The sequence below is a fragment of the Lepidochelys kempii genome, chromosome 2 (genome assembly GCF_965140285.1).
Source record: "Lepidochelys kempii isolate rLepKem1 chromosome 2, rLepKem1.hap1, whole genome shotgun sequence".
In the NCBI taxonomy this organism is placed as follows: domain Eukaryota; kingdom Metazoa; phylum Chordata; order Testudines; family Cheloniidae; genus Lepidochelys; species Lepidochelys kempii.
The window spans coordinates 141,371,502-141,389,592 of NC_136381.1; the positions used below are offsets into that span (position 1 = coordinate 141,371,502).

General features: G+C 39.1%; 1 protein-coding gene across 4 annotated transcripts in view; it reads left to right on the forward strand.

Annotated features, from left to right (window-relative positions):
• Positions 1 to 18,091, forward strand: part of CTNND2 (catenin delta 2) — a 1,186,471-nt gene that overhangs the window by 709,713 nt on the left and 458,667 nt on the right. For all 4 annotated transcript variants that reach the window (XM_073332332.2, XM_073332334.2, XM_073332335.2 and 1 more), the window contains one exon: positions 3,396 to 3,942. In XM_073332332.2, coding sequence (XP_073188433.2) covers positions 3,396 to 3,942 — 547 coding nt within the window. The remainder of the gene's footprint in view (positions 1 to 3,395; positions 3,943 to 18,091) is intronic.

An 18,091-nucleotide genomic window follows, 5' to 3' on the forward strand; every position in this document is an offset into this window, starting at 1 on the left:
TATTCTCTCTTTCAAAATTTGTTCCAAGACCTTGCATACAAGTGAGGTGGAATGAATGGGCCAGTAGTTTCCCAGATCACTTTTTTGGTCCTTTCTTAAAGACAGTTTCTCTCTTTCTAATTCTTCAATCATAGGGTAAAACCCCCAAATTTGTGGATTCATTAAAAATCCTTGCTATGGGGCTTGCAATGTCACGTGCCAGTTCCTTAAATATTCTTGGATGGAGATTATCCAGGCTCCCCAGTTTGGTCCAATTAAGCCATTTGAGTTTTGCTTCCACCTTGTATGTGGTCATTTTTACTTACTTATCATCATTTAGCCTCCATTAGCCACCCTGCCACTGCCCCTGAGCTCCTCATTACCCTTTTAAAACCTGAGGCAAAGTATTCATTTAGGTGCTGGGCCGTACCTACATTATCTTTAATCTCCTCCCCAGCCTCAGTGCTTTGTGGTCCCACTTCTTCTTTCCTACTGTGCAACCTGGACTGTTGAACTGCTGAGTTCCCTAATTCTCTAGCCTGGGCTGCCTTTTACACTGCTTTCCTGTCAGATCAGCCATTCCTAGCCTGCTCATGCACAGCCACTAGCAAGTAAAATCACTCCCAGATTTTTACATGAATGGTCTCCCAGCCATCCAGGAAGAGATGCAGAGTGACACCCATATATCCCCAGCCCCAGCCTTGCACCCGAGGAATGTGTGTATTGCACTGTACAGTGCACTGCTGAACAGTGCAAGCTCATAGTCTGTCATTGCAACATTGGGAATGATTGTGCGCACCAGCTTTGCTATCTCAAGAGAAGTGCCTCTTGCACTTCAATCCATATGCACACTGAATCCAGATAAAACAATAAAACAAGTTTATTAATTAGAGAAAGATGGATTTTAAGTGATTTACAAGTGATAAGGCATAAAAGTCAGAGTTGGTAACAAAAGAAATAAACAGATAAACACAAGCTAATTTCTAAACTTTTCCAAGGCTAACAGGTTTAAAAGCAAAAAGGTTTCTCTCACCCAAAAGCTTTCAGCAGTCTGTACTGGCTGGAAAACCTCCGGGCCAGGACCATTCCCCCCATTTCAATTATGCGTCCTTTAGTCTTTCAAGCGATCTTGCTGCCATGAGTAGAGATGAGGGGAGGAGAGGTAATTTATGTGTAGTGAGTTTTCCATTCTCATACCTTTTATCCCCCTGTGAGGATTATCCTCCACTGGGGTGTAGACAAAGCAGTTCTCTGTGTATGTGAGATTTGAAATGTCTTATCTTTGTTTACAGTCTACTATCTTTGTTAGCAACTCTACTATGAACTACTATGCCTACTACCTTTCTGAAGTACAAAGCTGAAAAGTCCTTTGAAACACATGATTTGTGTGATAATATTGCTTATACCCTCTTATTACCAATACCGAGATAAAAATATGTTAGAATATTCTTCCCAACACTAAGTAAAGCACACATAATCAGGGGAGGACCCCAGCTATACAAGAGAAGTAAAAATAACTAAGATTTTGCACAGACAATGCAAGCTTACAGCAACTTGTACTGATCATCTTTTATTTCTTTCCTCGTACAATGGGCCAAATTCATCCAGAAGGTAACTCACTGAAATCAATTGAGTCAAAATAAATAGAGTTGTATACCAGGGATAAATTGGTTCCTTTTTTTGTTTCACTTGCTTCCATACAGGACATTATTTAAAAAACAAACAACACCCCGCCCGCCAGTGTACTAATAAAAGTAATACATATACAAAGCAATACAATTTTTGAAGTTCATCGTTAGAGAATTTAGGATTGTTTCACATATTAAAATAAAAGTATTTGCAGTATTTAAAAAAAGCTGTCTCTTTTCTAAATACATTTTTGTCTGAATTTAAAAAAAAAATCCAAAAAGCGTTGATTGGAATGTTTCAAATTGCACTATCAACTTCCAGGATTTGGAGTACTGTTTAAGGTTTCAAATAATCCTCTTCATGATTGGGGGGGGCGGAACGGGGGAGAGAATGTATTTGAAACAAGAGACTGTCTTGCAACAGAATGCTCAGCTATCTCTCACTCCAGGGTGCTGTTATTAGAGGATTTTAATGTTACCAGATTAACAGCCACAGATGATCTCTTGAGCCTAAGATCCCCGATAAAAATTGGAATGCTGTGGAGATAAGAGTATACATTCTATTCTTTGCTGTTCCAGAAGGGGCTCAGGCACATAATTGAAATTTTTAACAGGTAGCATCTGCTGAGTATTCTCTCTCCCTCTGTCTAAATTACAAGATTTAAGGAAAACTCTGTGCTGCACTACATGCTGCTAGGAAGATCTAAGACCTCCTGTGCAAAAGTGGCTGGCAATGCACTGTTTTCATTCGAATGCAAATTTCTTTCTGGATGGGATTCAGGGAAAGTACCCACCCCCTCCACAGCTCCACCCCTGCCCTCCTTTTCTTTTGTGCCTTGTAAATAAATAAGAAGCAACTGCCTTTCTCTCTGAAGACACAGCTGCAGGGGGCTCTTAAAAAGGGGGAGAGAGAGAGAGAAAAGATACACACACACACAGGCACTGAGAGAGAGAAGAGAAAGAGAGAGATGTGGAGCTGGGTTTTCACACGCTAGGAAGGGTGACATTTTTGTTCTGCTTTTTTCGTATCTTCGGTTTCAGTTGCAGCATTTCTCTGTACTGGAAAGCATAATTCCTTTACAACTGCAAGAGCCTGATTTGAAAGTCTACATCTCTTTTAAAAATGTATTTATTGATTTCAAATGGCAGAAATCAGTCTGTGTGGTGGCAGCAGCAGCAAATTCTGAGGAGTATATTATTCTGGCTAGTCTCCTCTTATAACAAGGATGTTAATTGCTTTTCAATGAAGAAAGTTTGTCAACTAAAATGCTTCTTGAACGCCTGTGTGTTTTTTTTTTTTTTTTAGTGAGCTAACATGGGGAGTGTAAAGAAAATAAAAGTTTGAAATGATGCTGTTTAAAAAAAATCTCCAGACTAAATGTTTTGGTGGATAAACTGTAACTATTTCATTGTGTTTCAGGACAAGAAACTGTTTAATAACAATATTCAACGATTGTATAAAAGTAAAATATACATTAAACCAGATATCAACTTGAATGGTAAAGGGAACTTTTTACTGTTGTGGACTTGAATTGTGAAATATATTCTGTTAAAGGACAAAAATGTTTTAGCAGATTAGTCTCTTAATCCTAAAGGCATTTGTTTCAAACCTTATTAAGGTCATAAAAGGGTTTTTGTTTTTGTTTTGTTTTTTTTCTGTAGCACTGAATTTTCTCTATACCAAAGTGGTTACATTTTTGAGGCTGGGTTAAAAATATATTTAACTCCTTTCCTCTTTTTCTTTTCTGTCTCTCTTGCTGATGGTTCTGTTTTCTTTCCTCTGTACAGGGCACAACTAGTCGAGCAGCCCATTTAGCTGGATCTGAACCTTCTCAGTCAAGAGAGTCCTTTGTGCCAAGCCATGGGAGCGCGTTCCATTTGCCTGATTCCCAGCATTCTTCTACACTTTATTACTCCAGCTCCACTCTGCCAGCCCAGAGAGTGAGCTCCCCGCTGTCCATGCAGCAGGTGGGCTCTCCAACCAAGCTCCAGCGGGTGGGTTCAGCATCGGAGAGCGCTGGATACAGCACCACGCAGCGGGTCTCTTCTCCCAAGCAGTCTCCAAGCCGGCTAGCCAAGTCTTACAGCACCAGCTCACCAATCAATATTGTTGTGTCTTCAGCTGGACTTTCTCCTTCCCCAATTCGTGTGACGTCTCCACCCACCATCCAGTCTAATATTTCCTCCTCTCCTATACATCAGCTAAGCTCCACCATTGGCACTTATGCTACTCTGTCTCCTACCAAACGGCTGGTCCACACATCAGATCAGTACAGCAAGCATTCCCAGGAGCTATATGCCACTGCTACCCTACAGAGGCCTGGCACCCTAGCAGGTAAATGAAGCCATTTAACTCTTTAAGTGTTTTGTTCATTGTCTACATGGGCAGCCTGGTTTCGTGTTAAAATGTTTTTATATTTGGCTTACATTATTATGTTTACACGAATGAGGGAGGAAAAAAGATTAATTTGGGAACTCTGACCTCTAAATATATCTTGTTTGAAAAATTGTGTTTTAAATGTATCTGTTACAAGTAATGTATCCATATAGCAGCAGCTGCATATAAGACAATTAAATTAATGAATACAAGACATTAAGGGGTCAGGAAGATTAAAGAATTTGGAGGGTCTTTTTGAAAACTACCTTTTGAGTGAGAATTATGGTTTCAGTTCAGTCACCAGTTAGCTGTAAACCTTATAAAAAAACCACTCCTCTTTACTCATATTGATTAATCAGATCTTTTAAATATTAGGTAAATCTTTTATTGAGAAGGTTAAGGGACTTGCAGCATTAAGCACTGAAATCCTGTTTTTTAAGCACAATCAAAGTACTGAACATTCCACCACAATAAGTTATTTCTCTACTGCCCGTCCCCCCTTTTTAACAAAAACCTCACGTACGGGAATGCCCCTTCCTTGGTCTGATGTGATTAGCTGTAATTGACAATTTCTGCACTACTTCTTAGCAGAAATTTCAAATACGCTAGATTATACTGAATTATATGTGATGGCCGTGTGGTATTTACTATGGATTATGGAACAAGCAGGAATCACCAGTTTCATTTCTCCAAGAAGCACAAACTTTTAGCCAGATCCTGAAATTGAGAGGCTGTTTTGTCTTCTAAATCACCTAACTACAGATCTGAGTCTCTTGCAATGGTGAATTTTTGTTCTCTCTTAAAATCATTTGAGTTTCATTGCTATAGTAACAGCCACTGTGCTCATATGTTCTCTTGTCTGACATAAATAGATAAATTTGAAGATGAACAGGATTCATACAAGGATTTGCAGTATATTATCAGGCAGGTTACCCAAGTGCCCTTTTGCAATTAATTCCCCCTACCCTCCACCACCACCAAAAACTGTCAGCATCATAATATGCAACTCTAGTGTTATGCTGTCCAAAAAATTAGGTTAAATTAAGTGACAGTGAAGGAGATGATCCTAACTTCTTGTTCTGTTTTCCTAAAAGTTATTTGGAAAATCTCCTGTAAAAGCATTGAATCAAAGGAGTCCAGCTAGCAGAAGAACCAGAGTTTATAGCATTTAATTTCTAGGTTTAGTATGCCTAAAAGTTTTCATCGGTAGGGTTAACTGAATGAGGTCTAAATAGAGAACTCTGGACAACTTGACCACTATTGCTGTCAAATACTCTTTATTCCTTTCACAGATGATGTGGTATTATGCTTAGATACAGCGTGGATCAGGCAATATATTTTATTGGACCAACTTCTGTTGGTGAGAAAGACACGCTTTTGAGCTTACATGGAGCTCTTCTTCAGGTGGTATTATGCTTAGCAGTTATAAGAATGTATACACACACACCTCTTGAGGGGCTCCCTTTCTCCACAAATCTCAAGAAAACACACTTCTGCCCAAGGCATACAATAGCACATTATAAAATATTGTTATAAATGTGTTAAAACTTCCCAATATTTTGAATTTTGGACTGCTTTGTGTTTATGGAGTAAGAAAATTATTCTATAAAATTTAAATAAGCATGGAAGAAACTGCCAATGTCAGCAGGTCAAAGGGTAAATTATGTTTAAAATTGTTTGTCACTTGTAAGTTTGATCATTAAGATTCTTCTGGCTTTCCTACTATTTACAATCAATCTGTAGAGCGGTGATCTTTACCCATAGGTAGGGCCCTACGAAATTCACAGTCCATTTTGGTCAATTTCACGTTCTTAGGATTTTAAAAATCGTAAATTTCATGATTTCAGCTATTTAAATCTGAAATTGCATGGTGTTGTAACTGTAGGGGTCCTGACCCAAAAAGGAATTGTGTGTGTGTGTGGGGGGGGGGGGGGTCACAAGTTTATTGCAGGGGGATGCAGTACTGCTACCCTTACTCTTGCACTGCTGCTGCCGATGGTGCTACCTTCAGAGATGGGCTGCTGGAGAGTGGCAGCTGCTGGCTGGAAGCCCAGCTCTGAAGACAAAGCCTCCACCAGCAGCAGCACAGAAGTAAGGAGGGCACGGGTATGGCATTGCCACCCTCACTTCTGCACTGCTGCCTGCAGAGCTGGGCCATCAGTCAGTAGCCACCACTCTCCGGCCACCTAGCTCTAAAGGCAGCAGCGCAGAAGTAAGGGTGCCATGGTATAGCATTGCCACCCTTACTTCTGTGCTGCTACTGGCATGGTGCTCCCTTCAAAGCTGGGCACCCGGCCAACAGCCACTGCTCTCTGGCTGCCCAGTTCTGAAGGCAGCACAGAAGTAAGAGTAGCAATACTGCAGACCCCCCCCCAAATAACCTTGTGACCATTTCTCCCCCCCCCACGCAACTGCCTTTTGGATCAAGACCCCCCAGTTTGAGAAACGCTGGTATCACGTGTGAAATCTGTAAAGTACAGGGTAAAAGCACAAAAGACCAGATTTCATGGTGGGAGATCAGATTTTACAGTCCGTGATGTGTTTTTGATGGCCGTGAATTTGGTAGGGACCTACCCATAGAAATTCTAAAGAAGTCTCTATTATCTCCTCTTACACACCTTAAGAGCTGGTGAGCTTTGTATTGTGCTAACCATCCTTGAGGTATGAAGGCATCTTCTATAGCCTATCAACACCGCTCTTTTGTTGGCCAGGTGGTTTGATGCCAAGGGGTAATGAGCAACTCCCACCCTCAGGGTCTGCACACCAGCACAGTGACCCCATCCCCAATACAATCAGAATAGAGATAACGCCTATGGCCCTGACTCCCTAAGATTCAGCATTACGCTGCCTTCTGGATTGATAGGCCAATAGTGGCTATACATATATTTTTAAGGGTTTCTTGTACACCTGACTTGCAAAAGGTTGGAGCCAAAAGACACTGGCATCTATATTTGTCTTAAATTTTTTAAAATACATATTAATTGTGGTAGCCAGATCTAAATATAGGTATTAAAAACAAGTTAATTTTGGACCTACAATACTGCAAAGGGAAAAGGACATTTTTAAAGCAAGTCATTTATTAAGCCTTAAAGATGGCCTGCAAATGAGAATATGGGCTTGCCTCCACCCTCCCCCTCTTCCCCCCCCCCCCATTTTCTTCTTTATGATGTATAAGAAGGCCTGATTATTTTGTCAAAAAGGTGTTGTGACATTCCCCTCTGGTGTTATCTGGACTGGTGATCTGCTAGGTCATTCCAATCCTTGACTCTGGGAACCAGCCTTACTCTGCTCTGCTGTGAGAACCCCCCACTCCTGGGCTCTTCACGCACAACCTCTGGCATGTAAGCTGCTCCCAGCTACTTGCAACAGAATAACACTAGCCAATATCTCTGGTCCCAGACACAGCCCTAGGAACCTCCGTCTTGCAGTGTCCAATTATGCCTGCAGGACGCTGCAAGCGTATATGAGTTCGTCAGTTTAACAAAGAAATTGGTATGCACCAGGCTTGTTATCCCAAGGAGAGACTCTGACATGCTTCAAACCAAGTGCACTGCTTCAGGTAGAACAAACAAACAAATTTATTAACTACGAAAGATAGATTTTAAGTGATTATAAGTCAAAGCATAACAAGGATTTGGTCAAATGAAATAAAAGCAAAACGCATTCTAAGCTGATCTTAACACTTTCAATGCCCTTACAAACTTAGATACTTCTCACCACAGGCTGGCTGGTTGCCCTTCAGCCAGGCTCTCCTCTTTGATCAGTGCTTCAGTCGCTTGGTGGTGATGTCTGTAGATGGAGGTGGAAGAGAGAGGAAGAGCATGGCAAACATCTTTCCCTTTTATCATGTCCTTTCTTCCCTCTTGGCTTTGCTCCCCCCTTCAGAGTCAGGTGAGAATTACCTCATCACAGTCCCAACCTGACCAAAGGAAGGGGGGTGACTCACTCGAGAGTCCGACAGATCCTTTGTTGTTGCTTAGGCCAATGTCCTTTGTTCCTGTGAGGCTGGACTGGGTTTGTCCCATACATGCCCTGATGAGGTGTGAACTGCCCCTCTGCTCTGTGAGAGTTTTTGCCTGGGCTTGCTTTAAGCCATGAGGACATATTCTCAGCCTCATAACTATGTATATGAAATTACAACCTATAACATTACTATAACAATGATTACAATAACATTACCATAACAACAATTCTCAGTGCATCATGAGCCTTCCGATGACACCTGATATGACAAACTTTGCATTAGACACCACACAATCATATTATAAGGATGCAAATGGGGGTGCTGGATGTTCACCTGTGATGTTCTGTACCTCAGGAGCATTTCTGTTTGGTTTTTTACATTAGAAGTACATGTCTTTCAGAAGTACAGGAAGACAGTATAGTACCTTGTAAACTAGTGAAATTATATCTCAGGAAACTGAAAACAGAGCAAGGCTTGTTTTTTTCTTATCTTAACACTTATTTAACTCCAATAAAAATGACTAATTAACACTTGACAGAGGATATCTTTTTTCAAGTTAAAACAACACAATCTCTTCAACTAATGTCGGAGGGTTCACAATGTACATCCCTCTGATGACCCAGAAGGGTCCCAGCCAAAGTAGGCTTGACATTCCTGTTTTGTTTGTTTTTTATTTTATAAATAGACTTCTCTGTGGGAGGAGTAGAGGAACTGTTAGTTCTTATTTGTAGAAAGTAGCAAAAAACATAAACTCATTAAAAAAAAATCATATGCAGGAGACCCTTAATAGGTGGGCAGTGCCCTTTTAGTTCTTAGAACCATGTCTGTCTTTTCATTCCTTGTTCACCTCCAGCAGTCACAGGATATGGTGTATCCACTCCTGAGGAATTCTGACATTAGCAAACTACTTACTGATAGCTCTGGCCATGTCTCTCGGTTTGTCACTTGGTTAGGCTCCCTTTGTGTAAACTATATTTTGGCATTATGGTCTTGTATGTACCATCTGACTGAAGGAATTTGCATGCTATTATGTGTCTGAGAATAAGGCCTTATGTCAGTTCTTCATCACAACCCTTTTATGCTGAACAGGTACTTTTGTGTTTTTGATATGGGATTCTACCATTGAAGTGTTTGTTGTGTCAGTTCTTCTTTTAGGTTTTGCTGTGTCACATACAGTATTTGTTGAAAGGCTTTTTATATTGAAGCTTCTGTGTATCTTATGGCATCTGCTTTGATGATATGATCCCATTTATTCATCAGCTTTAATTATTTCATTTGTAGATTTAAGATGTGGGCACAGCACTTGGGGCTCACTTTGCTTAATATTAAGTTGTAATTGTAGGTATATACTATCACATCCAGGTCTACAACGCCAATAAGCTGTTGCATATTGTTCTACAAAGTATCTTTTGCAGAAAAAAAATCCATATTCTTGCAAATAACTGTGAATACAAATATGTGTTGGTTACCAAATAACATGCTGTTTGCAGTTTGCACCAGTGTTAATTGATTAACTGGTTTATTGATGAAAATAGCTGCTTATGAAAGTGAACCAAGCACAAATGGTGTTAGAGAATATAATAGGTGGGAGCCCTTTACAATTTTATATATGCATTATAATTTAATTTTTTAGGTTGGAACTAAAATATTTTTGTGCCCTTTAGAGGTACCATTAGTCAAGATTAAAGTTCACTTCCAAGGTAGCATAGGATAAAACAAAAAAGTTACAAAGAGCATTTAGCTTTCACTAAAAATGTGCAATGCAAATTTATACATTGCACCCAAACGTGACTGAGTTAGTTTGCATGCAATGAAATATTCTGAAAAAATTACAATTCCCACAGAGTTTAATAATATTAATTTATCTCAAAGAATAAAAAGTAGCAGTTGTTAAATAGACTGTTATACCATCAATTAAAATAATAATTTAAAATAAATACATAGACACACATGCATTAGTTGTTAATTGAGTATCCATGTACTAGGAAATGTTTGTGATTCTTTTAGGATGAACTCTTGCATGAGAGCTTTAGGGCTAAATCCTGTTGTTGGGCAGATCAAATGATGGATTCTCATGGTTGTGCAGCAGAGCTCTGTGAATACGCAGAGTCCTGAAAATCTAGCTGAGTCATTCTTGGCAGCAGCACAGTTCATGCTTTGGAAGAAGATTCCAGATTTGCACTGCTCCAAAACCAACCGTACTAATTGTTCAACTAATAATAGTCATCTCTGTGTCTAGGACTAATTTAAAGATTGTGATGTTGGTGCTGGATGCCAAACACAGAACAGGAACATAGTTCTTCTCTTAAATGACTTTAACAAAGATTTCATCCTGATCAGGACTAACATTATATGAAGAGCATCCACATTACATTATACAGGATAAAAAATATAAATGTAGGAAAAAAACTTCTTCAGTGAGCAGGTTATTCCATATTTGCCCATTATGAATCTTCTTCTGAAGCATCTGTCACTGGCCACAGAAACATGAAGCTAGTCTAGATAAACCACTGCTCTGAGCCACTATAACAATTCCTATGTCTATGCTGATGCTAGAAGACCTGGGATATAACAGATAATCTAAAATATTATTCCACATTCCCGATTAGTCCAGGCAATGTATTATAATAGACAGTAATATGAAATGCAAACAAAAAGTTCAAAGATTGCGTAGCTCCAGTGCTGGACTTGCTATCAAGTTATCATTATGTACACCAACTGGCTAGGTTCCAAAAGAGAGCATTACGATATTGCAGCATTTTGTAGAATGATACATGCATGTTAGTTAAGTGAAAGGAATATTACACAGCTGCTTTTCAGCTCTAAGATGCTACCTGGGCTGTATAATATCACTAGTAACTGTGATGTACCATATTAAAACGTCATCTGTTACATGCCGGATATTTCATTCCTATGCAGGTGTAATTCCTAAAAATTCCAAACCCCAGTGCTCGTGTTTTGGATAAGCAATTTTTTATTTAGTTGTGTTCATATGTACATGGTGTTAAAAACAATAAAAATAAAATCCATTTGCTCTTATATATCACAATAAATAATAGCAAATATGTTGTATAATTTTAATGTATTCATATTAAGAAGTGCTTCCTATCTTTGGAAAACTTAGCTGATTGGTCTGAGACAAATTAATCTGTTTCAAGATATTAGGGGCCTATCCAGCTCCCTCCCCCACCTCTCCTCTCCATGATATCTCTCTTTGTATTCCCTCCCACCCATATTTCCTTGCCATGGCATATAAGACCTTAACCTCCCATTGAAGCCCATGGAAGAAAAGGACTCTTGTTCTCCAGTGAGTGTTATATCAGGTCCTTAGTCTCTACTGTTTTTGGATGAGACATACATATTTCCCAATTACCACATTTATTAAAAGGGAAATAGAAATCATCCAGAATGTGTCCAAAATTCTCTGTATTTTCTTGAATGCTGTGCTGTGTACTTTTGCTGAAGCTGAAACCTTTTATACTATCGCACATGAAAATACATGCATCCAGCCATTTCCCTTCTAGCTCCACATTTGAGGAATAACCTTTTCAGCTGAACTAAAGCCAGCATGAGAATCAGATTTAGTGCTGCACTGTGCTAAAATCATCCTCTTTGGGGAAACTACTAATCCTAAAGAGGATCCAGCATTGAGCATAAAATACTATTTAGACTGTGATAGGCTCCAGATTCCCAGTATCATGTTTTAGCCCCCAAATATTTGTTTGTTTGTTTATTTAGAGATTAAAATGTATCCCTTATACAATTTCTGAGCATAAATATAAATAATGAAAAATACATATAATGTATTAACAACTAACCAAAATAGACTCCCAACACAGGATAAATTGTTCTCTGTGCCTCGAAACTGCATCCTTAGACAAAACTGAGCTAATAGATAGCCTGTTGTGAAGAACAGCTTTGCTTTTTTGGACAAAAGAAGGAAGAGAAATTCATAGCCCCAATTTTTTTACATTTAATCAGAGGTCTCAACCACGGATGAGATTGGACCATAACAAAAAGAAAACAATATTTTTCAAGTGTTTTCCTTAACTCCGTCTTAATTTATTTTCATAGAATTCTCTGTTTAAAAGAGAACAACATTGCTTTATTAATTTCTACTAGGATGGGTTATTCTTGTTTTTATTTTTATTATTTTAGTAATTTTCTGTTCCTACCTGATACAACCTTTACACATTTGAGCATTGTGAATACCCTTTACTTCTGGGACAGAAAGTTCATGTTCTAATTTTTTTCACCCCTACTATTCTTTTCTCTGTTTTGGCACTTTCCTTTTTGCCAGCAAGGTGAAACACAAGGCTATTTTGACGCCTCCAGTAATATGTCTTCATTAGTTTCCGGGTCAGAGAGCATTCCGAAAATTAAAATTTGGCCTCCTTTCTACACCTTGTGATGCCAAGCTGTTTCGTGCAACATACGAATGATTTTTCACCTGCCTGGGGAGTAAAAATCCTGAGGTTGGTCCCAAAGTTGATGCAAGTACAAAACGTCATAGTTGCACTATCTGGCTGATTTTATTTCTCTTATTTTATTGCTAATTCTCATTCATTCCTGTTCCTTCAATGATTATTATTAGTTAGCGTTACAGTACTGCCTTGGGACTTCAACCAAGAACAGGAACCCCCTGTATTACTCACAAACATACTGTAAGGGACACTATTTACCCTGAAGACCTTACAATTTAAATAAGTGAAAAAAGAGTTGGGGGATAAGGAATATAACATAAAAGCAGAGTGAACAACGTGATGGTCTGCAAATGTCATGTTAGTTCCATGCTTTTTTTTTCTTTCTCGTATTAAAAAAGAGAGGGTTTTGTAGAGAAAGGATTGGCTGAATAGAGAGAAAAGGGAGGCAGAGGGGTAAACTGAACAGAAAGCATATAAGAGGAGGATGGAGTGAAGCTGAAATGAACAGACTGTGAGGGTGAGCATGGAGGAGTTGGAGCAAACAACCAAACTGCAGAGGGGAGAGAATGTCCAGAGTAAAAAATGTGCACAGCTGTCGGGCACTGATGAATTCTTCAGAGTCCAAAGCAGGTCTCTGCTAGAGCTGCTATTCTCTTTCCTGCTGGCTGAGTTTCTGGCTGGCTTCTTCCAGCAGTTTCTTTTGTCCCCAAGCTCACATGGCTTCAGGGAGGGGTGAGGCTACATGGGCGTTGGTGTCCCTGGGGAGGTGGTATCCCCTGCGCAGTTCTGGGTCTTAGGAAGTGGCAGTCCTGGCTGGGTCTCCGTTCCTCCATGGTATGGCTGTACCTGCTTCAGACACTTTTCTGTTGCTAAGAGAATCTTTCATTAGCTCCTCCCAGCAGTTCCTTTTGTCCTGAAGCTCACATGGGTGGAGACAGGAGGTGACACTGCGTGGGCCATGGTGCTGAGGCACAGGGGAGACTCCCCTGCACCTTTCTGGCTCCAGAGGTGTGGGGATAGTGATGGAGGGGTAATTAATATCTTTTTAAACAAAAAGCCCTCTTGCTCTATTGTCTATATCAGAATGGATACATTCATATGTTCAGTTTGTGCCCATTCATGTATGCAGGTGCTACATAGTTTATGTGATACAAATTCTAGCTCATTTCAGATCAGAAACTGTAATGCTAACCCCTGCACAATAGAATGCAAATCTCTTTGGCATGAAAGACAGGAGGTTGATAATAAGTGTGTCAAGATTCTTTGGTCACTCACCATGTTCTTCATATCCTGGAGGGGAGTAAGGGCATGCCTTATTATAGTAGACATCCTTATAGTCCTTGCTGGTCTTTATGGTATACAAATTGTATGTAGTGGATGAAGTGGCTGGGGAGAAGACTGAACACTGATATTGGAGAACCTGCTACAGGTATAATTAGTTGCACTGTGGAGAAATTTTACAGTCCTCTGTTGTGGCTCAGCTTGAGATAAATAGAACTTCCTTCTCCTTGGTCATAGCAACTACAAACCTCAAACCAATGGAAGTATGTGTGGCAAGTGTTAGACAACTACTTGACCTCCTCAGTGGCTCTCTTGTGGGGAGACTTGTCTCTCTGAGTTCCATCATGTCCTCCTTCCTGTTCAGCATGTCTGAGAAATTGCTAAGTGAGATTGTGAAGTGTTTTGGGCTGCAGTGTCCTCAATATACTAAAGATGCTTAGCTCTACATCTCCTTTTCACTGACTCCAGAGTTTGCAAGCTTCTTACTCTTGAAGAGCAAGATAGAGATCTGCATAAAAGTGAATAGGCTGTGTCTCAGCTCAGATAAATTGAAAGTTATGCTTTTGGCCAAGATAAAGCACTTGCAGAGTTGAGTGGAGGTGATATCTGCTGCAGTCAAGTTTGCAAAAATGCTTTAAAATCTTTTGGTGCTGTCTGATTCATCACAATCCCCAGATTTTCAGGTAGTTCCTTTAGCTTGCCTTTCATTAACTATGAATGACCAGTCTCTGACTATTGCTTTCTAATATGGGTAAGGCAAAAATTTTCCATTTTTTTTAGAAGGGACTGCAAGGGTCATGTAGTCTAACCCCCACAGGATTTGTTGCATCTAAATGATCCAAGACAGATGGCTACCACTCTTCTTTTTGAAAACCTTCTGTGAAGGAGATTCCACGACTTCCCTAGGCAATTTGTTCTAGTTACAGTAGGGAAGTTCTTACAGTTAGGAAGTTTTTTTTCCTGAGATTTAATTTAAATCTGCTATGCTGTAGTTTGAACCCTTTGCCTCTTGTCCTGTTCTCTGTGGCAAGAGAGAACAAGTTTTCTCCATCTTCCTTATGGAGCCTTTCAAGTATTTGAAGACCACTATCATGTCCCCATCTTAATCTGCTCTTTTCCCAATTAAACATACCCAGTTCCTTCAGCCTTTGCTCATATGGCTTACATCCCTTTGATCATTTTTGTATCTTGCCTGTGTATCCTTTCCAGTGTCCCTACATCCTTTTTATATAGCAGTGACCAAAATTGGACACTGTACTCCATTGGAGGCCTAACCAGCACCAAGTTGAGCAGTACTATCACCTCCCATGACTTGCATGCTATACCTCTGTTAATGCCACCCAAAATTGCATTTACTTTTTTTTTTTTTTTGCAACTGTCAAGGTTCCTTCCCCACTCTGAACTCTAGGGTACAGATGTGGGGACCTGCATGAAAAACCCCCTAAGCTTATTTTTACCAGCTTAGGTTAAAACTTCCCCAAGGTACAAACTATTTTACCTTTTGCCCCTGGACTTTATTGCTGCCACCACCAAGTGTCTAACAAATATATAACAGGGAAAGATCCCGCTTGGAAACGTCTTTCCCCCCAAAATCCTCCCCAAACTCTACACCCCCTTTCCTGGGGAAGGCTTGATAAAAATCCTCACCAATTTGCATAGGTGAACATAGACCCAAACCTTTGGATCTTAAGAACAATGAAAAAACAATCAGGTTCTTAAAAGAAGAATTTTAACTGAAGAAAAAGTAAAAGAATCACCTCTGTAAAATTAGGATGGTAAATACCTTACAGGGTAATCAGATTCAAAACATAGAGTATCCCTGTAGGCAAAACCTTAAGTTACAAAAAGACACAAAAACAGGAATATACATTCCATTCAGCACAACTTACTTTATTAGCCATTTAAACAAAACAAAATCTAACGCATATCTAACTAGATTGCTTATTAGCCCTTTACAGGAGTTCTGACTTGCATTCCTGCTCTGGTCCCGGCAAAAGCAATACACAGACCGAGAGAACCTTTGTTTCTACCCCCCTCCAGCTTTGAGCTTGTCTCTTCATTGGTCATTTTGGTCAGGTGCCAGCGAGGTTATCCTCGCTTCTTAACCCTTTACAGGTGAAAGAGCTTTTCCTCTGGCCAGGAGGGATTTAAAGGTGTTTACCCTTCCCTTTATATTTATGATAGCAACAGAATCACATTGTTGACTCATGTTGAGGTTGTGATCCACCACAACTACCATTCTGTATTTGTGCATTTGGTTTTTCTTCCCTAAGTGTAGCAGCTTACATTTGTCTTTATTGAATTTCATTTTCGTTGTGTATAGTCCAGTTCTCCAATTTATCAAGATCTCTCTGAATTTTAGTTGTATCCTCCAAAGTGTTTGCAACCCCCCCCAACTTTGTGTTATCTGAAAATTTAATTAGTATGTTCTCTATTCCTACATTCAGCTCATTAATAAAGATGTCAAATAACACTGGACCCAGAACAGATCCCTGTGGAACCCCACTTGAGACCTCCTTCCACTAGGACATTATTTAATTAATAGTTACTGTTTGTTTGTGGTTGTTTAACCAATTATGTATCCACTTAATGGTAGTTCTACTGAGCCTGCATTTCTCCAGCTTACTTACAAGAATGTAATGTGGGACTGGGTCAAGAGCCTTGCTAAAGTCAGGTATATTATGTCCTCTGCATTCTCCCTATCCACCAAACCAGTTTCACTGGCAAAGAAGGAAATCAAGCTGGTTTGGCATGATTTGTTCTTGGTAAGTCCCTGCTGCTTGCTGGTGATCATCCCTTCATCCTCCAGGTATTTGCAAATGGAATGTTTTATACATTGCTCTAGTACATTTGCAGGTATTGAGGTCAGGTTGACTGGTCTATAGTAGCTCAGCTTCTCCTTTTCCACTAAAGCGTAATACAACTGTCCATATAATGAGTATGGCAAACTGCAGTGAATACACAACACATTGTCAGAGGTCTGCCTTCATGTTTGCTCTCAGTGCAATTGTGAGTGCTTGTGATAACCACTAAAGTTCAGAAAGATTCAGGTGGGACCCAGTTCTTTGAAAGAGAGTTTTTGACCCAAAATCCCCATTGCAGCATTTACTATGCTAGTTAAAATTAGATGGACAGTTCTTGGTGTTAGTTCCGGGGCTTGAACTCTTTAGAACATTAGAACTCATTCTCCATTTACGGCCCCCCCCTCTGGAATTTCCTTCCCATACCATCAGCTGCAACCAGAATCTAGTGAGCTTTGTGAATCAGTGCAAGAAATGCAAGATGTATTTATTCTGATTCTGTTTTGTTTGATTTTTGTTTTGCTTTTAGTTTTTGACTTTTTGTTACTAGAAAAATGACTCAGTTGTGCTGCCATATCTGTAGCCATCAGGTTTGTGTCCTCAATTGGACTTATTTTGGGTAGTTTTATGCAAGTGATATTTTTGTGAGAGTGTTTTTTTGTAAAATGTGTAGTAAGTTTATAGCTGCCAGGGCGATAGGTTTTGTATGAATAAATAAAATGAATGAAAAGTGAGAACTATAGTCTGTTTTCTCTGTACAGTTTTTTCTGACAATTTCCTTTAGATAAATTGGCATGACCTCAGTATTTCATTCTTCCTTTTATTTGGCTATACTTGCTAAACTTCCCTTTACTTAGTAGAATACCTAGGTATTCCTCTAAACTCTATGGTGATGTTACTTTCTTATATAAGATTACTTTTAAGCCTTTGATGGAGGCTGCTATGTGTATTTATAGGTAGATTATTTTGTCTGCATATTGCATTTTTAAAATTTCAGTAATACAATAGGAGCTGTTTAACAAATAGTCATAATTAATTTGTCTATATTTTAACAAAGGCTAATCTATGTTCCAGTTTTCTTTTAGTCGCATAATTGCAATAATATTATATAGATAGATCGTCTTGAAAAGTTTCTTTACATGTAATTATCCTTCAAAAGTTGTGTATGTACTATGAATTATATTTTAGATGTAATGGTAACCCAAATTATTAACCAAATTATTGGTGGATCTCTAAAGAAAACTGTTATTTCATTGTGCTGAGGGAGGTGTTGAAAGTTAATGAAGCCTGTATTCCCGAGAAAGTCACAAAAGAACCACACAGTGGTTCTTAGTGATATATAGAAATCAGTGGTCTCATCTGAATGTTTAGCTAGTAGCCTCTATGGAAAAAAAGTTTGAAATTAACATTACATCAAAGATGACTTTTATGTAAAAGTATACATACTATCTTATGGTCCTCTATCTATAATTTTAATAAAATATAAGTTTAAACAATATTTTTAAGGCTATTGCCCAAAACATTTTAATACTTCTTACGTGTCTGTTAACATTCAATATGCATAGTAAAACCAAATTACAAAATAAAGTCACACATATTACTTTTTTTTTTCTTATAGCAACCCCTAAATGAAATAT